Consider the following 22,222-nt stretch of genomic DNA (forward strand, 5'->3'; position numbering starts at 1 on the left):
TAAAAATATTTAAAATAAGAATTAGTCGAAATTCAAATATATGTATAACAATAGAAAAATTTTAATACAATTAAAGATGTTCTTTTTAAAATCAAATAGATAGGTCGAGTTTTAAAAATATATGTTTATTTTAAAAATTGAAGTTAAAACGTTAATATTATATGCTAGCTTTAGGTATTCTGTCTTTTTCTCGGCAAAGACAGTTACAATCTGCTACTGGACAAATTGAATGTGTTTCAAACCATTTTGTTGCATGATCGTTATGAGAAACGTGATGACATGATAAGCAAAAATTAAACCTAAATGAGTTATATGAAACTTGAAAAATAAGTCTATATTAAATATACCATTTTTCGAATAATTTTTCGAAATCTTGAGGATCTTTTATATTTTTGTTAGTAAGATTACATGATGTTCCAAGAGAAAGTAAGCAAACTGCGCATCGTGGAAGGGGTTTACTACAAGCTGGACAAAGAGTGCTCTAAAAAAAATTAGATAAAATGATTTTTAAAAATATAATAAAATAAACTTTCTGAATATTTCCAGTTGAAGGAATATTAGAGTTTTGAATATTTGTATGATGTTTTGAAGTTATAGGTTTATGTGTAATACTCTTGAAAAAATGAATAAATTATTAAATTAAATAATAAGAAAACCTTGTTACAGAAATTGCACCGTAAATATACTTGTTGTGGTGGTTTTTCAAGGATTAAAAATTCTTCTGAATTTCTGGAATATTTTTTCCTTAATACATCAAATTTTGCCCTTGAATAAAATAAACTATATCTATTAAGTAATTGACGATAACTATTAAAATAATTAACAAAATAATATGTATAAGAAAATAAATGACAACTAACTCTTCAATCCATGTTAAAATTCTTTGATCAATGAATTTAGGAACACAAAACGAAGAAACGAGAGCTGCTGTTTGAATATCCGATGTACGATTAAGATATGTTTCTATTAAATTTACTGTATTAACACTTATTCCAGTAAGAATGATTCCTTCTAAATCGCCGGTATTAATGACATTTTTGACAATGTCGTTTAAATAAAAAGAAAACTTTTAAAAATATCATTAGATTTTGCTTAAAAGAGAATAATAGGTAATTATACATCATCGTCATCTAGAAATCTTAGTCCCACTCCAATTCTTTCTTTTAAAGGTAATCCTTGTTCATCTAAAACATCACGCCAGTCTCCATTTGAAACATATGCAAAAATAGCACGAAGATAAGGATCATCTAATTCTGTACTCATTTTTCTACACATTTCTTTCCACATCGTATTATTTGTATTATTTTTTGCTGAAAATCCTGCAATTGCGGTTGACATTAAACGATGTTTTTCCGTTCCTTTTGATAATACTTGAACTGTGCGATTAAAGTTGTCATGAAATAAAGCTCTACATGCTGCTTTACTACATAACCCCTTTTCTTCTAGTCTTATCATATTTAGATATGTTTTTGATTATATTTATGCCTACTGTTTTATTTCGTCATCTAAGTTTTCACGAGAAATATTCCATCCGCAAGATACTAAGGCCAACTTTCGTATTTCTATTTTTGAAGTAACAGAAGTAAAAACATTGTTTTTGAGTTTATTGTTTATTTCTTTTACCGCAATAGTATATGAATTTTTAAAGCTATTTTCATTGTTTTCATCGTATTTTTTTAATGAATTAGGATCTAAAATAACTTAATTAATATTTCTTTGTAAGCTTTTTTCTTTACGTGGAATGCCGTGCCAAATGTTATACACTCCTTGATAACTTAGATCAAAATCACTTGAAATCATTTTGTTTTCCAATGCCAAATTTTCTGCATCTATTACTAAGGTAAGTTTGAATAGGTATATAAAATATAATACTATTAATCCAGGTCCATAAATCAAGAAGATATGTATTTTCTAAAATTTTTTTATTTTTTGCTGGCTAGAATTATAGTTAGTATTAAATAGATGTTAATTTTATAAAATCACCTCCATTCCATAACCATCCTTTGCCCTTTTGTACATTAAATATGATATATCGTTTTCCAAAATATCTTGTATATTAAAACTATATTCTGTGTCATATTCTTGATCAATTTTTGAGTTTGAAAATAAAGGATATGTTTCTGATTCTTCAATTTGATTATTAGATAAATTTTCTTCTATATTTATGGATAGAGAGTCTGATACTTGGCTTTTATTATCTTCGTTTTCAATTTTATTTTTTGCCAGTATTGTGTCATTATTTTTCTGTGATAAATGAAGATTAATTTTTTCACTTATTACTATATCATTAAGGCTATTTATTGATACAGTATCGCATAAAGAACGGATTTTTAATCTTCCTATTTTATTATCTGATTTTATGTAATAAAATTGATAATTTTTGTATGGTTCGCTAGGAATATAATCAAAAGATATTATTTTTTCGCTACATTTTGTAGATGCTATAACTGTTACTTGTTTTTATTGTATAGAATAAAAATACCTTCACGTAAATACATCAAAGAAAGTGGATTGCTTTTTATAAGTGTTGAAGGCTCGGATATTTCTGATGTTTTTTTATCATTAAATAAAATAAATTCATTATAGTCATCATGATTATAGTTTATATCCCAAAGTTTTATAATACCTTCTTTTGAAAGCCCGGAAAGCTGTCCAGGCTTTGTTCCAGTAAATTTCAGATCTATGATGCGAGAGAATTGGTTTGCTCCTCGATTTAATAATAAACAAGGTTCTCCATTAGAACTCTTTCTCCTATCCCAAATTGATATTAAACCTTCATCAGAAATTGATGCGAAATAATTTGGATTTTTTGGATCAATAGTAATACTATGTATAAATCTCGTTGAATATAAGGTTATCATAGATGTAGATGATTTTTCTCTCAAATCAAATATTTTGATTGATCGTAAATTTATCCCTGAAACTAATTGTTTTGGTGAATCTGGAAAGTATGAAAGAGAAAATACTGGTTCTGATATTGCAAGTTGCTGAACTGGTGATATTTTATTATTCAATTCCACGTCCTGACGAATATCCCAAATCATAATACATGGCTCATTCTTCATCTTCTCTAGTCCCACTGCTAAATCTTCAAGTGCATTTAATGCAATAGCATTACAGGCACGTTGTTGTTTGATTGGGAATTGAATCGGAGGTTTTTCATTATCTAAACATAAAAGTAATGCATCACCCGTTGTTTTACCAATCGCTACCATATTCTTTTGAGAAGGAGAACAGTCAATACATTTAATAAAAGGTATTTTACTTTTTAAACAAGTTAAAGAATAACAATTATTTTGGTTATTAACAGTGTAAAGATGAACTTCATTTTTATGAGGAAATGTGCAGACAAAATGACTTTCCTTATCATATCCTAGTGATGGAATCCGTTTTATAGTAGATTTTTCACCCATTTGTTATTTAATCTATCATTATTTTAAAGGTAGAGAGATCTTTTAAATTAACTTCGAACGTTTAAAAAAATGATTCAAAAAAATGTTAGATGGATAAAGGAAAAGAAAAAAGAGATTAATAAAAAGCATGGGAGACTTTCGTCTGGAAACTCTGAAATAAGAGGAATTAGTCGTTTAAAAAAAAAAATTAGAGATCTTGAACGTCTTGTTAGAAGGGTATATTTGTTTTTATGAAATGATGCTTTGATTGAATATAAAGGGATCAATTCCTGCAGATGCACAATTGGATAAGGAAAGGCAACTTCAGAGTTTATATTTTGATTTTAAAACGATTCGAGAATCGAAAAAAAAGCATGTTTTGGAAGAAAAATATAAGATGGTAAGATTTTTTGGTAAGTTTTGTGTTTAGGTGTATATATTAGTCTTTGATGAGGATTAAAAGAGAAAAAGAAGGCGATTCGTTATTTAAAGCAAGCGCGAAAACAGCTTATGGAGGCTAATGATGAGGATGAGAAAAAAAGACTAGAGAATATTATTCATCAGCGTCAAGTAGATTTAAATTATATAATTGTATGTTTTTATGATATTTTCAATATAAGATAATATTTTTAGGAATTTCCGTCTTTAAAAAAATATATTTCTTTGTATAAATCTCCATCAGAAAATTCGTCTACAGAACAAGAAAGGATAATGATTTGGAAAGATATAGAAAAAAAAATGGAATTAAGAAAAAATATAGAGTAATGAGGATTTTTTGAAGTTTTGATTTATAAAGTTCAAATATATGTTTTTTAAAAGCAAATTATGATGATTATATATTATTAGTTGAACATGAAATCATGATATGTTTAGGTGTTAATAATTTTGTTTTAAATATATGTGTATAGTTTAATTTTTGTATTTTATATTATGATATAGTAGTTAAAAATATTGAATAATATTCAAAATGATAGTAATTTTATACTCTATACTGTTTTGCATCTGATTAGGATGTTTGAGATACTGCATGTAGTATGTATAGGTAAATTGTATAAATCTTCAAAATTTGAAAATTGGCATTTTGTCTGTTTTGTAATATAAAAACACATTTTTTTTCGTTATTTTTATATCATATTTTGACATATCTATTTTGTTTTCCTGATTGTCATCCATAAATACTCTAGTAGCTTTCATTTTTTGTCTTCTCCAAGGAAATGTGTAGATCTTTTTTATTTGAAGAATCTCATTTTTATATTTATTAAACTCTTCAATTTCATTTCTATATCTATTATATTCTTCAATTCCTTTTATATATTCTGGTATTAACAGTGGAGGTTGTGGTATAAATAGTAATTTATCTAAGTTAAATGATCTATTCTGTTTGTTTTCGTAATTAGAGTTGTAAAAAAATGCTGTCTTAGATAAAATTGAAGATAGATCTTGTTTGTCTAGTTGTTTATGGTTAAATTTTATTCTGTTATATATAGCAGAAGTTTTTTGAGTTAATAGTTCATAGGATATGTTATTTTTATTGTTACTTTCTTCTGATTCTTGACTTTCAATAGCTTTTTTTGTTTCTAAATGTATTTTTTTTTCACAAGACAAATTATTAAGAGATTCTTGAGGTTTTGTGCGACTTCTCTGTATCGACTTCCATTTTTCAATTAATTCATTATATGGTTTATAGTTAATTTCATCTTTACTTAGCATCCAAGGTTTTTTTGTCCCTGCAAAATGTATAACTGATATTTTGGATTTAAAGTGATAATATGCGGGAAAATATCTTTTTTTTGTGATTTAAATGAGTTATTGAGTATATAATAAACTTACTGGTAAGAAAACGATGGTACTACGTTGTATGTAAAAGGTAGCCGTTTCCAATTAGAAAAGTAAAAATTAAGAAGACCTTGATCTCCTCCTGAATTAATTTTTGTTAAAATTTTTAACAAATAAATATAGGATAATAAACCATCAAATGATATGCTATTTTTTGCGAGATTTAGAAGCGAATTATAAACTGAAATATTTGGTTTAGTAATAAATACCCCCTATAAAAATATTATGTTTAGATAAATATATATTGGAACAAACACTATTGAAAATATCTGGCCAACCAACATCTGGAACTGCCTAATTAAATGTCATTTTTTGATAGAAATAAATAATTTTTTACTGCAAAATCGGTATCTAGATCAAATAGTTCATCTATATTTTTTAAACAAAACGCATCTGCATCTAAATATATAATTTTTTTAAATTTTTCTTGAGCCCAAATATGTATTTTTGTAAAAGAAGAACGAAGGTCTGGTCTGCCCAAAAGATAAAGTTTGTCTATATCTTTGCTATAAATAGGTTCTACACTTATTATTTCATCATATACTTCCTTTAAAGATTTATTATTTTGTATTTATATTTTTAAGGATATATACTTCTAATGCTTTAAGAGTGGATTCTGAAAGATTTTTTTTTGTAACTAGTGCAGTAAGATGTTTTTTGGATCCTGAATCTCTTAAAGACCATGCCAAAACCTGAGAACCTGTAAATATTGTTAAAAACAGATATTAAAATATCTTATTTAGAAAAATTAGAAATGTATGATGTACCGATTAAATAAGAGTCTGTTAAAACTAATGTCATATAAGTTTCCATATTTATATGTTTATTTTAAGGTTTAATAATTTCTAGATATCTGGGTTTATCGGTATTTTTCTAGTTTTTGATAATATTTGAACATATAAATTATATTTGGTTTTTTTGATAATATTAAAATTGTTTAAAAAGATTAGATTTGAAGTTTTAAAAATTAAATATATTAATAAAAAAAATTATAGCCAATTTTCTATATCAAGTTCTAAAATAGAACCAACAAATGGTATTTCAAATGCCTTGAGAACATTTGGATGAAGAATTCCAAAAATTCCTATATTAACTTCTGACATATTTTCAAGTCGTAAGAAAATCTTGGCACATCTCCCCTTAAGAAATATAGAATCTAGGATATTATTAGCTAAATATATAAACTGTACCTAAATAACCTTCTGAACATTGAATCCAATAACCAGGATCTTTGCTTTCTGGTGCAACTTTATTAGTATTTAACATACTCATAATTCTATCAAGAAGACCATGTATAATCTCAAACCCAGACGTATTTGAGAAGTATGCTGCACTCCATAGTCTTTTGTTTTTACAAAATGTCTCTTCATCATCGCTTCTTAACACAACATCTGATACTTCAAAAATTTTTATAGGAAGAGAATGCTTTTTATTTTCCCGTATAGTTTTCAGTAATCCTGGTATTAAAGTAGTTCGAACAACTTGGTATTCTATTGTTTTAGGATTCTCTAAAATTACAGCTAATGAATCGTCTGTTTTGCCGAGATATTTAAAGTTTTCGTCATGTGAAGATAGAATAAGAGACATAACTTCTGACCAACCCGCCATAGAGCATTCCATGCGAATAACATCTGCTAATTTATTAAGTGGTAAAGGTTTGCCTGTAGTAATGATTTTATTAGGAAACGTTTTTTTTAAACAATTATATCCATAAGCAATTGCAATATCTTCCATGATATCACATTGATGCAATATATCTGGGCGTGTTATAGGAATAAAAACGTCTAATAATTCTGAATTAACTATAGATTGTTTTGATGAAAGACCCATTTTTTCTAATAATTTGGAGATTTCTTTTGAAGATAAATTAAGACCACAACATGAATTAATATATGGAATTTCAACCGATTTTATATTTTGATCTAGATTTGGCCATATTCGTGAGCACTGATTGTGTGGCGATTCTACTTGAACAGGTTCTATACTAAAAATCATTAGAAATATATTATACATATATAAACCAGCACTACGTGAATGGTTCTTCCGAATAACATGAAAACATGGCTACCATAATGTTTGTTACGATTTCTAATTTTGTTTGATCAGTTGCAGTTACTTCGATAAGAATATTTTTTGTATTTAAAGTAATTTTACTATGTTCACTATTAATGATAGGAGGTAATGAGCATACAATTCTATTCGAATCGTAAATGACGGGATAAACGGATGAATTTTTAATCAAATGAAGAAATTTTCCAAGATGTCTATCATTCTATCATTCAATAAGTAGCTTTTAAAGAGATAATATATTGATATACCTCATAAAGTTTAAAAAGTTCGTCCATATTCATTGACTTTTTTTGATTTAAAGGAATAAAGTTGATTTTTTCAGGTTTATGGGCTTCATACGAAAAAGGACTTTGAATAGTATCTAAGTCGTGTGTTCCAATTGAAACTAAGCTACGATTCCTACAAATATTTGAATGTAGCTTGTCTTGTAAGGAAATAAAGCTTTCATATCTTCGTTTAGTAAAATGAATTCCTCTTAAAATAGCTGCAGAAATAAATGGTCGAATTTTTTCTGTCTTTTAAAAATAAGTATATAGAAAACTTCTAATAAGCACTTAACCTCTTTTGATACTCTAAGAATTTGAAGGTTTTTAGGTTTGGAGAGCTTAAATTGTGGTGCCTTTTGATTCCCAAGAAAAATGTTAAGTGCACTTGCAATTCCTTCAAGACAGAGCAAATCACATCTATTTATTTATGAATTTCAATCTTTCTGTCTACAAGTAATGGCTATAAACCTATTTGCTGGAACTTCAATTTTAAGCTGAGGGCGTTTTAGCGTTTCATTAATCGCTTCTGATTCATATGTCTATCAATAATTAATTTTAAATAATAGAAACATGAAAAATTTTACGTCTTTGTCCAATTCTAGTCCAAAATTAAAACAAAGTTCACTAAATTCTTCTATTGCTAGTTATATTAATTTTTTTATCTTTATATATTATGAAAATTACTATAATTATGATTAAGTGCATTAAATAAATCCTAAAAAGAAAATTAGTATATTATATAATGTTTATATTAGTCACTTGCCTCTTTATCTATATTTACTGTGGGCATTTTTTTATATTTTTGCTATTTTTTAAGGTTTTTTTCAGAAAAATCGAAACTGATAAGATTTAGAATTAGAGTTTGGAAATATTTGAATATCTTTAGTATTTATTTTAAAAATGAAAAGCGAAATAGTAGGATTTCTTCTTTTAGAAAGTGCAAAAAAATAACAAAAATATTTAGGTGCAACCAAATGCTTTATATCCTATAGCAGTATTGATCGACGAATTAAAGGTAAATAAGAAGTATTTTCTTTAAATTTTGTACATGCTTATGTATAACTAGCATGACGATGTGGCATTTCGCCTTAATGCAATTCGAAGGCTTTCTACAATTGCACTTGCCCTTGGACAAGAGAGAACTAGAAATGAATTGATTCCATTTTTAGATGGTTTATAAATAGATGTCTTTTTTCATATTTAATAGTATATTTAGAATCTATTGATGATGATGATGAAGTCTTATCTGCTTTGGCGGAAGAATTGGGAAAATTTGTTCAATATATAGGTGGGCCTCAGTATGCACATATACTTCTTAGTCCTCTTGAAAGTCTTTCAGCTGTTGAGGAGCCTCTTGTTAGAGATAAGGTTTTTTTAATATTTTTTATGTTTTTATAAATATGTTACAGGCTGTCGATTCTCTTAATAAAATAGCTGAAATCTTTACAACTGAGCAAATTGAGGAATACATGATTCCTCTTATTAATCGTTTAAGTTCAGGAGAATGGTTTACTTCTCGCACATCTGCAACTGGCTTGTATACGAATGTATATAAACGTTCAACAAAATCTATTCAAGATTCACTTCGTAGGAATTTCGGTTATTTATGTTCTGATGATACTCCTATGGTCAGAAGAGTTGCTGCAATAAATTTTTGTGTATGTTATTTAAATATATGTGTGCATATATATTTATTTTATTATAGAAATTTGTGCTTCAAATGAATAAAAGTCAAGTTATTGAGGATATGATTCCTGTTTTTAATGTTATTGCGTCGGATGATCAGGATTCTGTAAGATTATTATCTGTTGAACCTCTTATTACAATTGCAAAAATTCTTGGCTCTCCATTAGATATTAATTACTATTTGCTTCAGAATTTAAGAAATGTCCTTTCTGATAAGAGTTGGAGAGTACGGTATATTGTTGCTGACCATTTTAATGAGGTAAACATATATATATATATATATTTGTTTGTTTATTTTAATGAATTTTTAGCTTGCCGATGCTGTTGGCGAAGAAATAATTGATTCAGATTTGCTTCCTGCTTTCCTTCGGCTGCTTAGAGATATAGAGGCTGAAGTAAGAACAGCAATTGTAGGTCAGATTCCGGGTATTTATATTGGTATTTTGTGCTATGTTTTTGTTAATAATGAAAGGATTTTGCAAATATGTGAGTTGTCAAGTTGTTTTGAATGAAATTCTTCCCGTTGTAAGGGATTTGACAACAGATCCTTCTCAGCATGTAAGAGCAGCATGGGGAAAACAAATTAGTTTGCTTTCCCCGGTGTTGGGAAAAGAATTGTAAGATAATTCTATAGTATATTTTTTACTGAAATTACATAGTACTATAGAACATCTTCTTCCTATATTCCTTCAATTACTAAAAGATGAATTTCCTGATGTTAGACTTAATATTATATCAAAACTTGAACAAGTTAATAATGGTTGGTTTTGTGTTTGTGTCTGCAAAATATTAAGCTTTGCAATAGTTATTGGTATTGAATTGCTTTCTCAATCTCTTCTTCCTGCTATAGTGACACTTGCAGAAGATAAGCAGTGGAGGGTTAGGTTGGCAATTATTGAATATATACCTTTATTAGCTAGTCAGCTTGGTATTGATTTTTTTGATGAAAAATTAACTGAGCTTTGTATGTCTTGGCTAGGCGATAGCGTTTTTTCTATTCGAGAAGCTGCTATTTTAAATCTTAGAAAATTAACTGAAGTCTTTGGTGTTTCCTGGGCAATGAAAAGTATAATTCCTCGTGTTCTTTCTATGGGAAATCATGAGAATTATCTTTATCGTATGACTACAATATTTGCTATTGTTGTAAGTTTTTTTTTTAATTTTATTATAAATTTACATTTTTAAAGTCTCTTGCTCCTGTTGTAGGTGTGGATATAGTTAGAAACTATATTTTACCTACAGTAAATAATTTAGTTGATGATAAAATTCCGAATATTAGATTTAATGTTGCTAAATCTTATAAAGTTTTATTTGATGTTTTAAAAGATTCTCCTGAGGGTGTAGAGTTGTTTAATGCACAAATTAAACCATCGCTAGAAAAATTAAGTTGCGATCCGGATACTGATGTTAGATTTTTTGCTAATATGGCAATTATGGCACAATGAATTTTATAATTTCTATTAAGTTTTGTAAATAATGAATTCATGACATATTGATAGAAATGTAAATTCTGTTATTTTTAGATTTATTTTGGCAAATTTATTCTGATAAGTCTATATAATTTTAAATATGTAATTACAATTTACGAATTTATTGGCTTATATTTTTTCGTTTCTATTTAATATTGGAAATATACTTTTTTTAAAGACAATATTTTAAAATAAATCAATATTGTTTTAAAAAGATGTAATTTTCCGATGTTAGATTCTAAATTATAGAATAGTTATTTATCTATTTTATCTTTTTTATATAGATTTTTTAATAATAATAATAGAAAGGCAATTGTGTTATTATAATAATTTGTTATAATTGACTTGTATGGATCATTTTTTATATATAACATGTTTTGTTTAAATTATTTTGGATATTTCTTAAATTTTTTAAAACTTTTAAACTTATTTTAAAGAATATAATATTAATAAATATATTTTTAATGGAATTTTCAGTTTAAATTATATTAAATAGACGTTTATTAGAAATAAGTCGGCAGTGTTAGGAATTTGTGTATTTCATTATTTGATAAAATGTAATAAATGTGTTATCAATTATTGAATGGAAAAGATATAATTTATATAGAAGGGCAAATGTTCAAGGCTAAACAATTGTTATTATTGATAACAATAGAATGTATATCATTAAAATTATGTTTCGAAATATTTTTATTTATTATTTAAGCTTAGTTATGATAATATATAGGATTATGTATCGCTTGAAAAGGTTTCGCTTTCGTTATCTGTACTTTGTATATCATTTTTGCTGGTAAAATATACTAGTTCTGCCTTTTTAAGTACATCTCTTATGCCAGAGTGTTGTTGGTCTACGAGATCAATAGGCTTTTGTTTCATTTTATTTTTCATTCTAGAAATTATATATTTTATAGAAATGGATTTATATTTATACCTTGGATCAGCACCTGCATCAATAAGAGACTCGACTATTTCAAAGTCAAAAATATAATTCAAATGTTTATTAAAAAAAATAAATACCCATTTCCAGTGCTATATCTTCGTCTTTATATTGGTATTCTACTGCTTTATGCAAAGGTGTATTTTCTTCTAAGAAATTTTTGCTGTTTATTTCCAAATCTTTTACATCTAATAATACATTCAAACATGCAATAGAACCCTATTTTAATTAAATTTTTTTCTTTTTATTTTTTTAGAGTCAAACATATTGCACAGAAAGATGAAGGGCAGTATTTCCTATATAATACGTCTTCTAGATCATTTTACTATAAATTGCATACCTAGTCCATCTCTTGAATTATTTATAAGAGAAATATCAGTAGATGGATCATCTAATATTTGATTTAGTAAATATGGATTTTCTTTATGGCATGCATTAAGTAAAATTTCACCTAGAAAAAATATATAATTATTAATATTTTTTAATGATATATTCTATAGTTACTTGGTGATGCACCATCATATTCCATAATTAAAATAATATAGTTTAAGACTAATCGATATTTTATGAATATTAATTTTAAAGATATTGTTTTTTGTATTGATTGTTTTAGAAGTGCTATTGTTTTGGATATCAAATAGTTTATTTTGAAATCTTAATTTATTTAAAAGAGGAATTTACTCATTTTTGTTAAATGATATTTTGTCCAGCTTGTGGAAATCATCTTTTAATTGGAACTTCAATTGCAGGATATAATAGATTTGAATGTAGAACATGTCCTTATGAATTTCCTATAGACAGATATGTAAATATCAGATTTATTGTTTCTAAATATTGAGATAAAATAGCTATATTCAAAAAGAATGATGAAACAAAAAGAAGTAGATGATGTTTTAGGTGGTGAAAAGGCATGGGATAATGTTGATAAAACAGATGGTGATTTTTTTTAATATTATAAAATATAAATTTAAGATTTAAAAGCACAATGTCCTGCTACCGATTGTGGAAGTTTAAAAGCATATTTTTTTCAAATTCAAATTCGATCTGCAGACGAACCTATGACTACATTTTATAAGGTTAGCTTTTTTTATATTTATGTTTTTATAACACTGTTTCAGTGTATAAAGTGTGGGTATAGGTGGAGAGAAGGCTAATGAGTTTTGATTTAGTATTATTTCTATCAAATTATATGAGATTTATGTATAAATGGGAATATGACATAAATACCATGAGTATTTGCATTATTATTCATAATTCAAATATATACAAATATATGATTTTTATTTACGAAAAAAATGCTATTTAGTTAATTTAAAAGTCACTAGGCAATTTAATAGCCAAATTCTTCTAAAATCTTGCTTGTAGATACATTCTTTTTTGCCTCAAGAAATTTCTTCTCCTTAGCAACTTTGGTGGTATAATAAGCATGTGATCTAATTTTGCGTTTTTCTTCAAGTTTAGATATAATATTTTCATATTTCCAGCCGATTTCTTTTGACAACCTCCCAACAGTGCAAAATTTACGTCCAGGCTTAAGTCTTAATACTCGAAGAGCTTCTGGTACAACCATTCTTTTTTTCTTGTCATATGGTGGTGGAATCCCTTCAAAAACTTTAAGTCTTTCTAAAGCAGACGAGCCTCGAGCCATTTTATGTGGAATCATTCCACGAATAGCCCTGTACATTATACGTGAAGGCGCTCTAAAGTGAAAAGGACCACGAGTAGCATTAAATCGTGTTCGTTTACGAAGAAAGGCATGCATTTTTACTAAGAAAAATTAAGACTATTTTAACAAAGAGATTATTTTAACTACATTTATTCCTAAAAAACTAAATATTATTCATTAGTATCTCTGATTTTTCAATGAAATAAGTTTTTACTTCGCCACTAATATTAATTTCTTCGCATCTCACAATTACAATCTTTTGCCCATTCAAAAGCTGTTTTGCAACAACAGATGCTAATCTTCCAAGGAGATGGCCCTTCCCGTCAACTACTATAGGTTCTTTTTGAAACAACATTTTAGATAATTCTATTAAAAAAATGTTCTTTTTATTTAGATTACCGATCTCTAAGTTCTCTTGATGTGACTTTTTAGGTTTATGCCCTTATTGGATGTTATTTTACAAGTTATACGTACTTAAATCTATTATTTGTTTAAAAAATATATAAATAGTCGTTATATTTACTTAGTAAATATTATTTATAGAGCTTTTTGATGATTTAGGATATACATTTTAGAAAATATTTTTATAATTTAGTAAATAACGTTTTAGTTATTTGTAAAGTTTTTGACTTTTGTTATTATACAAAATGGTAGCTCTTGATATTCTTGTTAAAGGATTTGATGAATATTATGAAATCGTCAAAATGTTATCTAATATTCAGATATTTACAGGTAAGAATATTTGATTTTATAAAATCTATAAGATTATAGATGATGAATTACTTCTTTCTGATATTGAATATATATCTAAAAGAATTGATATTCCATTAGATGTCAGGAAAATATATTATAGTATAAATTTATATTAATTATATTTTTAGAAAATAAATGAATTGATTAATATTGTAATTGTTCCGAGTTGTGCCGCTAAATCTATTCGTGGTGATATGGACTCTCAGTTATCTGATTTTATGGTTAATATTAAATGCTCTGCGTATAGTATCTGTTTTTTTTTAGATATATAATTGATAAAAGTAGGATTGATGATGTTTTAAATGGAGGATTTCCTACTGGTCGTATTATTACGATTTCTGGACCATCTGAAATTGGAAAAACCACTGTATTAATTTCTGACTTTATACTTTTTATGATGTTAATATTTTTATTTAGATTGCATACTCAGTTGTTTGTAGTTATTTATCATGTAAAAATGCTCGTGCGATATGGATTGATACATCAGGTACATTTTCTGTACAAAGGTTAATAGACATTGCACAACAAAGAAATTATGTTTATGGATCGGATTTTCTTGAAAGGATAGGAATTGTTCGTGCTTTCGACATATGGGGGATTATGGACGGTGTAAATGAATTTCATCACCTTGTTAATAAATCTATTGATAATCATGATCTTATACCCGGTATCATTATAATAGATAATATTACAAATCCTCTTAGTTTTTTTATGCAACGAGAGCAAGTTAAAGGTTAGATTAATAATATAATTTAATTTCTATTTATCATTTTCTTTAGGACATAGTATAATGGTTTCATTACTTCGTAATTTACATCATGTTTCTTGTCAAAATAGAAAGGTTCTTGTTCTTCTGATTAATTCTACTGTGAAATTAAATTCAACAAATTTTTCTGCATTTTCTTCGACTGAATTGAAGCCGGCATTGGGGACAACATGGCCATATTTAAGTGATCTTGATATTTTAATTACAAAGGCGCCTAATAATGTCGATTATTCATCTGCAAATATATTAGAAGTTATTTTTGATCGCTATGGGACACTCCTAGGTAGATGGGGATTATTTACAATAGTTTTTTCCTTTTCTATGTTCTAGTTTTTGTTTTAATTTATTCTTAGATAAATGGGAATTTAAATAATTATGGAATTAATAAAGATTTTACTTAAAATATATTTATATTAAGCATATGGTGCAGATGCACTTATTTTTGAGTGTTTTTTTGAATTTGATAATGCTTTCAAACTAATATTGTCAAGAAGTTTATTCATATCTATTTTTTGTATAGCATTTTGATTAAACTTATCTGTATCTTTTTGCGTGAATTTATCAGATGATTTAAATTTATTTAATTTGTTTTTTGAAATATTAAAGGATGTTTTTATATTATTGATATTTGGTTCTGTTAATGTACGTTTTAAAGAACTTGTTTTTAAAGATGAATGTATGTTATTTTGTAGAATTTCTTCTTGGTTTAATGTTATTTGTGATAAGGAATTAGATGGTGATAAATGCTTTTTATAATTTACTGAATTCATTCCTACGAGAGAATCTGATCGAGAAAAATCTTCTATAGAAATCTTGTAAGTATAATTAATAAAAAAATGTTTGTCTTTACCCAAAATTAATGAAGATTCTGGTGTCCAAGTTTCCGTGATGTATTTTTTTGCATTTTCTGGAAATTTAGGTGTATAAAGAATTAAAATACTGATTATTTCTTCTTTATTTAAAAATGGTTTTGAAGGTGCAATAGTTTTTGAAAGTGGTTGTGGTGAACATATTGATGATGGTATAAATGAAGGATGTAATGTAATAAAATCAGGCCATGATTTGTCTAATTTTCTCTTATTCATTTCCTTAAGAAAATTAATGTAATTGTTATTTGAAAAATTGTTATTATTACTTCATTTACTTTTTCAAAAAGTTTTTGATTATTAATTTTTTTTGAAACAATTATCATATACCATATAACAATACTTAATATAGTGCTTTTTTGCTGTAATGATAAATTTATATTCTCTTCATCTATGGACTGTTGAAGACGTAATATAACTGGAATAAGTCTTATTGTTTCTTTGGGTCCAAATTTCTCAGTCAAAATAAATAAAAGATATTGTATTGCTTGATAATCTGTTTCGGTATTGTTAGACAGGAGAAAATATATGTATATATATGAACGAAGAGACTGAAGATAGTTAGAAAACGATGTTTTAGATGTCTTAAAATGATATCAGAAAATATTTTTTGTATAATATTCTTACATCAAAACTATAAAGAGATTCTTCATCAGGAGAATTGAATTCAATATTAAGGAAAGTTGTTAGAACTGATATATATTCTAAACGTAATACTGTTAAGTTAGTTATGTATTTTTGAATGCATTGGATAAGTTACTAGGATCACTATCTTTTAATACCACTGCTGTATAATTCCATATATCTAAGGAAACTCTAGATCTTGAAACGCCACTTTGATTACATTTTAAATTAACGATTACAAAAATTTCTCTAACTGCTGCTAAAGCTAATAATTTTCCAATCCTTACTTCATTCGCAGACGCTGATGATGCATTAGAGAAGGGTTTAAGACAGTTTAGAAAAGATGCTGTCATGTCTGTAATTTGGTCTCTATAATAAATATGTGTCGCCAATGCACCTAAACAATGTATAAGTTCTGAAATAAAAAATTCTCTTTGCTCAGAGTTAAATTTATGTCCTATAGTATTTCCTTCGAGAAGATATGATCTTTTCGAAAGTATTACTTTTGAAAGCCTTGCCGTATTTGGAGTATCAAGTTCTTTAATTTGTCCAATAATTTTTCCTGTTAAAGCATGTATAATATCCATAACTGAAAGACCAATTAGATTTACATTTGATGAAAGTAAAGCATGTATAAGAGACGTGAGAAGGAAATATTCTTTTGATGGAATATCTTTATCCGGTAATGATTCAAGGATTTCTACTGTAATTATAAGGATTATGTATCTATGCTGAACATGCGTCCATCTTGTAATCATTGTTATAAGTGTAACTGCCCAATTTATAATTGACTTGTTTTTTGTTAAGCTTCTAATATGAGATATTAAAGCTAATGTTGCATTTTTAATATGAGCACCATCGTTAATTTCATATATACGTTTAAGATTTTCAAGAGCTAATATTTCATTTAACTCATCTTCTAACTGGTCATCTTCATTAATAGTTTTACTAGTGTATGAAACAGGATCAATATGATTTTCTGTTTTATGAAAATTTTCTGTTCTTATAAAATAATTAATTTTAATTATTAAATATTTTTTATCATTTACTTGGATTGGAAACGTAACAAAAATTCTTCATTTTTATGTTGAAGATTGTGCAAAATACCAGGAATGATTTTTGCTGTTAAATAGAGTAAATTTGAATTTTGAATAGCTTCAGATGAAGTAATAGCCTGAGCTGCTTGCATTCCAACAAGACGATATCTTTAATAAATAAATATTCAGTTTACACGTCATTAATAGTCAAACCTTGTCATTTTAGGGCCACTTTGTGCCATAGCAAAATCTACAAAAGCTGTTATAAGGATATTAAATTGTTTTGCGTAATTTTCATCAGATGATAATATTAGTCCATTATGATGAGAAATAAAGGATGTAAACTTGAAAATAATTAGGAAACAATATAGTTTATGTAGCTATAAATATACACAGTCAATGCTATGTTCAATAGCCTCAACATCTCCAGATCGAAGAACTGAATTTAATATGTTAACAACATTTGCTGCATAAAGATTCAAGTCTTTATGACATCTTTCTATTAGTGCTTTACATATATATAAAGAAACAATTATATCCCTAAGTATTCTTATTAATTATATGATTACTAAATTCAATGAACTTGCCCTTGTTTTCTACGATATACATCTTTAGATAATTTACGCTCTAAAAAAAGACCTACTTTTTGAAGCTTGCTTGGCCTTGTGAATCCATAGTAGCATAGATATGATAACTCAGACGAATTGGGTTTATGTTCAGAGACTTGACTTTTAGGATAGCATCTTAAAACTAGTTTTGTATGCTTTGTCTTGAAAAATATGTTCATCTATCAAAATATTTAGAAATGGTTACTTTAGGTTTAATTTATTTCTGAAATTTAAATTTGTTTCTCTTATTTAAGATCTATTTTTTTATAAACATCTTACGATAATTAAAATATATTTTTAGTAAAAAAATATTTAACAAAAATTCTAATTTAATATAATTGGAATGGTAGTTTAAAGGAATTTATGTACTTTTTATTTAATTTAGTTGATATTATTTTAAATATTATGAGGTATAATTTGAATTCCAAATTGAGATCTTTTTGTTTTATTTATAAATTATTATGGAAAAATTATAGTAAATTCCATAAGAATGATATTTTTTCGGATTTTTTCCCTAAAGAAAAGTCAATTATTGTCCTTCGAAAGCAGAAATCAAAAATTCAGTTTAATTCAGACCCCTTAATTCAACCATTAGAAGAAAAATCTTTAGAATTACTTTCGCGAAAACTTATTTATGATTGCCCGGATGGAATGGATGATACATCGATAAACGAGATTGATTCAATGAAACCTAGTCATGTTTTTGTTTCTTTAGATCTTTTTAACCAAATAATAAGAAATATGAAATTTTCTTTTAATAAAAAACAGATTCAAAAATATGCAAAACTTAATGGACTTAAGAATCTTTCTCGCTGCAATCGTGATCAGCTAATAGAGGCAATTCTTAAGGAAATATGGGGATTAAAAATTTCAGATAATATTTGTTCTGATATTCTTATGGTTAAAGGTAGTATTAGAATTGGTTTATTTTGATGATTTTTATTTTATTAGAAATCTATGTTAATAAAAGAGATTTATTTTTTATGACTAGATCAAGTATTTTAGGGGTTAAGTTTTCTAAGGATTCTAATGTCTTAAGATAAATATGTTTTGCAACAATGGGCACGTAACTATCAAGCTAAGATATATATTGATTTTGATAAATTATTTCTTCGAGTTGAAGCTTTAAAATCTAATATTGAAAGAATTAAAGAAAGAATAGCTCAGATGGCTAAGGTAATGTTTTTGTTGTTAAAGAAAATTTTAAATTGATTCTAAAGAGGATATAAAAATAGAAGATATAGATATTAAATGTTTTTCTATGCCTGAATATTTTAATGATAGACATATTTCTGAAATATCTTTTTTATCTGGTGCATTTATTGAAAAAATTGATATAAATAGGGTAAATTATTCATATATTTCTTTTGTTAATGATTATTAGATTAGGATTACTACATTAAGAAATGAGTTAGAGCCTTTAGATAATGCGAAGATATTGATATGTATGTCTCTAATTTCTAATGATTGTAAAAATTATTCCCTTATTTATAATAATTCACCGAATAATAATTCGTTTTATTATTTTGGAGAAAAATTCAGTTTACCTTGGTTTTTAAGGAGACAAAAATGGGCTAGATGGAAAACTATAATTTATAGAAATGAGTATGATTTATTTTTACATTTTTTTTGAGTTTTAATATATTAATAGAAATAAATTTTTTTCTAAAGATGAAAATGTGAAAAAATTGTTAGAAAATGAGTATTATATCATGATAGAAAATGGTTTTTTGAAATTAAATTCTAATGTTATTTTAATGCTTTATGATATTCGCAAATTTCTTGATATTCATATGGTTTATTCAAATAATTTTTCTAAAGTAAAAGTACAATATGATATTATGTACGTTTTATCTTGTATGTTATTATTTTTAATATTTTTTTAGTTTTGGATATGTTTTGCATGATTATTCTTTGGAAAATATATATAAACAGTTTTCCATTTTTCAATTAAGGCAATATTTTGAAAAAAATGTAAAGAATGATGAAATTCGAAGAATATTTTGCTCTAAGTTGATAATTATTTTTCGTTTTTCATGGATTTAATATAAAATAGTATATCCCGTGCATCTTCATTTATTCATAAACTGAAATCTGGCTATAAGGATGAGTTTTTAGATAAATTTTATAAAAAAATTTTAAGATTAAAATTTGTACCATCGCCATGGGTTCATTCTAATTTAGATAATTCTTATATTGAAATTGATTTGGAATTGGATAACAAAGGCAATATTTGTAATACTATGGTAAAATATATATCTTGCGAAAGTATTTTGGATGTTCTTCTTCCTGAATGGTTAATTGATTTTTTTTTTTTTCGTAAGATTAATTCTTATAGTGGAAGTGATTTACGTATTTCTCGAAAAACGTTTTCTTTTTTGGATCCGAATAATAAATTGTTGATGGCGTATTTAAATATGATCCAAATTGGTATAACAAGTAATAAACTAAGAATATCTTCTACTTTATCTGTTGAAATTCCATCCGAATCTGAAGATGTTTCTAAAGCAAAGGAGTATATTCTTATAAGAATGGAATATATAAATCAATTTGATTTTAAATTTAATAAATTTTTACTTCGTTTTTTGATTATAGAGGAAAATATGAAGACTAGAAGAGCTGAATTAAAATTACTTTCTTCAGAATTCAATATTATGAATTCAACTATAACGAAGTTAAATGACCAAGATTGGAAAGATTTTATAAATGATGCACTTATAATTTTAAATGAATTATCGTAATTGTAATTTCGATTTAGAATTTTATTTATGTAACTTTAAAATTATTTAATATTAATTTAGTTTGTTGAGATTATGTCTATTGATGAGCTTGAGCCATCTGTTCTTGGAACAAGAAAATAGTATATTTCTTTATTATAGTATATTTTTACGGCTGATTATTTAAGTTGGGATTATGTTTTTAAAAATGAGCGTAAAAATTTTGAAAGTTTTAAAGATTATGGGGAAATATGGTTTCCGTTTTTTATATGCATTTAGAGATCATATTTTTTATTGTATTTTAGGTTTGGTGAAGATTTAGAAAATAAAATAATCGACTGGTTAAAGAATAATATATCTCCGCAACCTGATCTTAAAATTCTTGATATTGGTTGTGGAAATGGTCATTTTTTGTGTTCTTTAAGTAGTAAAGGTTATAGCTCATGTACTCTTGTTGGAATAGATTATTCAGATGTTGCTATTCAATTATCAAAAACTATTGTTAATGAACGAGGAATAAAAAATATTACTTTTAAAACTTTAGATATTTTGGACTTTGAAGACTATTTTAAAGAGAAATGGGATGTCATTTTTGATAAGGGTACTTTTGACTCTATATCACTTAATGATGAAATCATTAGAGATACTAGAGCATGTTTATTGTATCCCACATGTATAAAGAAATTAATTAAAAAAGGTGGATTCTTTATAATAACAAGTTGCAATTGGACAAAAGAAGAATTGATCTTTAAATTTTCATCTGAAGGTTAATTTAAATATATAATTGCTTATAAAATTAATCATTTAGGTCTTATATATCATTCGTCTATAGATGGTCCTATGTTTTCTTTTGGTGGGAGTTATGGTTCAAGTTTTTCTACAATTATTTTTACATTTCAATAAAATTAAATGTTATAATGAATTTATGAAATTTTTAAGATTTATTTAAATTTTATGAGGAAATATTGGTATTTAATGTATATTGATAGCATAATATTGTTGATGTATTTTTTTGAAATTTATATACTTATTTTGTATTTTTGTATATCAAATTATTGAAATTTTTATCTTTGGTTATGTAATTGTATTTATTATTTTTTTAATATAACTTCAATGAAAATTTTTATGATTTTATAGGATTTTGTTTGATGATAGTATTAAGTTTTGCAATAATAATAGATTTTTTAAAATCTGTTGCAAATCATATGTTACAATTTTTTAATGATGTTAAAAAAAGAAATAAAAGAGCATAAATAATATTTTTAAAAAAATTAACTCAGATAAAATGAGATGTGTTTAGATTTATATTATATTCATATATTTACATTTTGAAAAAATATTTTGAGTCACTAATTATCTATTAGTTTACTATCAGTATTGTAAAGTATCTTTGATAATATATTGAATTTAATATTTTTTCAAGAAATATAGATATATAGGTATTTATCATAAATTGCTTATTATTTTATTGAATATTTTATTTTGTATTTGAAAAATATAGTTTAAAAATGTATGATTTTTTTGAATAG

The 22,222-nt window shown here is 25.9% G+C and overlaps 12 protein-coding genes across 12 annotated transcripts; 6 read left to right on the forward strand and 6 right to left on the reverse strand.

Annotated features, from left to right (window-relative positions):
* Positions 1–78: 78 nt before the first annotated feature.
* Positions 79–3,413, reverse strand: PNEG_01191 (hypothetical protein; the record flags this gene model as incomplete). Its single annotated transcript, XM_007874916.1, has 11 exons — positions 79–299; positions 348–481; positions 530–613; positions 657–807; positions 861–1,066; positions 1,120–1,447; positions 1,490–1,691; positions 1,737–1,829; positions 1,873–1,936; positions 1,984–2,441; positions 2,483–3,413. The coding sequence occupies 11 exons, from the start codon at positions 3,411–3,413 to the stop codon at positions 158–160; spliced, it is 2,793 nt and encodes a 930-aa protein (XP_007873107.1). The 3' UTR covers positions 79–157.
* A 69-nt stretch (positions 3,414–3,482) lies between these two features.
* Positions 3,483–4,217, forward strand: PNEG_01192 (hypothetical protein; the record flags this gene model as incomplete). Its single annotated transcript, XM_007874917.1, has 4 exons — positions 3,483–3,629; positions 3,673–3,805; positions 3,856–3,983; positions 4,026–4,217. The coding sequence occupies 4 exons, from the start codon at positions 3,483–3,485 to the stop codon at positions 4,155–4,157; spliced, it is 540 nt and encodes a 179-aa protein (XP_007873108.1). The 3' UTR covers positions 4,158–4,217.
* Positions 4,218–4,451: 234 nt separating this feature from the next.
* On the reverse strand, positions 4,452–6,041 carry PNEG_01193 (hypothetical protein; the record flags this gene model as incomplete). Its single annotated transcript, XM_007874918.1, has 7 exons — positions 4,452–5,175; positions 5,223–5,310; positions 5,362–5,440; positions 5,484–5,522; positions 5,566–5,775; positions 5,822–5,928; positions 5,996–6,041. 7 exons carry the CDS (start codon positions 6,039–6,041, stop codon positions 4,452–4,454), a joined length of 1,293 nt encoding a protein of 430 aa, XP_007873109.1.
* A 176-nt stretch (positions 6,042–6,217) lies between these two features.
* On the reverse strand, positions 6,218–8,368 carry PNEG_01194 (phenylalanine-tRNA ligase, beta subunit; the record flags this gene model as incomplete). The annotated part of the gene is made up of 9 exons (XM_007874919.1): positions 8,328–8,368; positions 8,249–8,279; positions 8,149–8,204; positions 8,033–8,103; positions 7,858–7,981; positions 7,547–7,813; positions 7,259–7,500; positions 6,428–7,212; positions 6,218–6,384 (listed from the first exon to the last, which is right to left on the reverse strand). The coding sequence occupies exons 1-9, from the start codon at positions 8,352–8,354 to the stop codon at positions 6,218–6,220; spliced, it is 1,770 nt and encodes a 589-aa protein (XP_007873110.1). The 5' UTR covers positions 8,355–8,368.
* A 61-nt stretch (positions 8,369–8,429) lies between these two features.
* PNEG_01195 (hypothetical protein) lies at positions 8,430–10,695 on the forward strand (the record flags this gene model as incomplete). The annotated part of the gene is made up of 11 exons (XM_007874920.1): positions 8,430–8,479; positions 8,529–8,579; positions 8,631–8,736; positions 8,781–8,932; positions 8,974–9,222; positions 9,270–9,509; positions 9,562–9,676; positions 9,723–9,867; positions 9,910–10,010; positions 10,056–10,393; positions 10,438–10,695. Exons 1-11 carry the CDS (start codon positions 8,465–8,467, stop codon positions 10,693–10,695), a joined length of 1,770 nt encoding a protein of 589 aa, XP_007873111.1. The 5' UTR covers positions 8,430–8,464.
* A 753-nt stretch (positions 10,696–11,448) lies between these two features.
* Positions 11,449–12,185, reverse strand: PNEG_01196 (hypothetical protein; the record flags this gene model as incomplete). The annotated part of the gene is made up of 6 exons (XM_007874921.1): positions 11,449–11,608; positions 11,651–11,684; positions 11,737–11,875; positions 11,921–11,952; positions 11,997–12,107; positions 12,161–12,185. 6 exons carry the CDS (start codon positions 12,183–12,185, stop codon positions 11,449–11,451), a joined length of 501 nt encoding a protein of 166 aa, XP_007873112.1.
* Positions 12,186–12,350: 165 nt separating this feature from the next.
* Positions 12,351–12,810, forward strand: PNEG_01197 (transcription factor S; the record flags this gene model as incomplete). The annotated part of the gene is made up of 4 exons (XM_007874922.1): positions 12,351–12,461; positions 12,505–12,592; positions 12,638–12,732; positions 12,775–12,810. The coding sequence occupies 4 exons, from the start codon at positions 12,351–12,353 to the stop codon at positions 12,808–12,810; spliced, it is 330 nt and encodes a 109-aa protein (XP_007873113.1).
* A 176-nt stretch (positions 12,811–12,986) lies between these two features.
* Positions 12,987–13,677, reverse strand: PNEG_01198 (60S ribosomal protein L16; the record flags this gene model as incomplete). The annotated part of the gene is made up of 3 exons (XM_007874923.1): positions 12,987–13,423; positions 13,470–13,485; positions 13,537–13,677. 3 exons carry the CDS (start codon positions 13,675–13,677, stop codon positions 12,987–12,989), a joined length of 594 nt encoding a protein of 197 aa, XP_007873114.1.
* A 292-nt stretch (positions 13,678–13,969) lies between these two features.
* PNEG_01199 (hypothetical protein) lies at positions 13,970–15,242 on the forward strand (the record flags this gene model as incomplete). The annotated part of the gene is made up of 7 exons (XM_007874924.1): positions 13,970–14,054; positions 14,094–14,155; positions 14,204–14,316; positions 14,361–14,442; positions 14,493–14,808; positions 14,855–15,147; positions 15,195–15,242. 7 exons carry the CDS (start codon positions 13,970–13,972, stop codon positions 15,240–15,242), a joined length of 999 nt encoding a protein of 332 aa, XP_007873115.1.
* Positions 15,243–15,254: 12 nt separating this feature from the next.
* Positions 15,255–18,215, reverse strand: PNEG_01200 (hypothetical protein; the record flags this gene model as incomplete). The annotated part of the gene is made up of 9 exons (XM_007874926.1): positions 17,956–18,215; positions 17,761–17,908; positions 17,582–17,712; positions 17,381–17,536; positions 16,468–17,333; positions 16,335–16,423; positions 15,977–16,291; positions 15,692–15,929; positions 15,255–15,643 (listed from the first exon to the last, which is right to left on the reverse strand). Exons 1-9 carry the CDS (start codon positions 18,153–18,155, stop codon positions 15,255–15,257), a joined length of 2,532 nt encoding a protein of 843 aa, XP_007873117.1. The 5' UTR covers positions 18,156–18,215.
* A 124-nt stretch (positions 18,216–18,339) lies between these two features.
* Positions 18,340–20,717, forward strand: PNEG_01201 (hypothetical protein; the record flags this gene model as incomplete). Its single annotated transcript, XM_007874927.1, has 10 exons — positions 18,340–18,386; positions 18,453–18,883; positions 18,928–18,972; positions 19,016–19,152; positions 19,199–19,321; positions 19,361–19,581; positions 19,628–19,819; positions 19,863–19,988; positions 20,033–20,272; positions 20,315–20,717. The coding sequence occupies 10 exons, from the start codon at positions 18,340–18,342 to the stop codon at positions 20,715–20,717; spliced, it is 1,965 nt and encodes a 654-aa protein (XP_007873118.1).
* Positions 20,718–20,789: 72 nt separating this feature from the next.
* Positions 20,790–21,596, forward strand: PNEG_01202 (hypothetical protein; the record flags this gene model as incomplete). The annotated part of the gene is made up of 4 exons (XM_007874928.1): positions 20,790–20,836; positions 20,882–20,953; positions 20,999–21,459; positions 21,502–21,596. 4 exons carry the CDS (start codon positions 20,790–20,792, stop codon positions 21,594–21,596), a joined length of 675 nt encoding a protein of 224 aa, XP_007873119.1.
* Positions 21,597–22,222: the final 626 nt, after the last annotated feature.

The sequence above is a fragment of the Pneumocystis murina genome (genome assembly GCF_000349005.2).
Source record: "Pneumocystis murina B123 chromosome Unknown supercont1.6, whole genome shotgun sequence".
Classification (NCBI taxonomy): domain Eukaryota; kingdom Fungi; phylum Ascomycota; class Pneumocystomycetes; order Pneumocystales; family Pneumocystaceae; genus Pneumocystis; species Pneumocystis murina.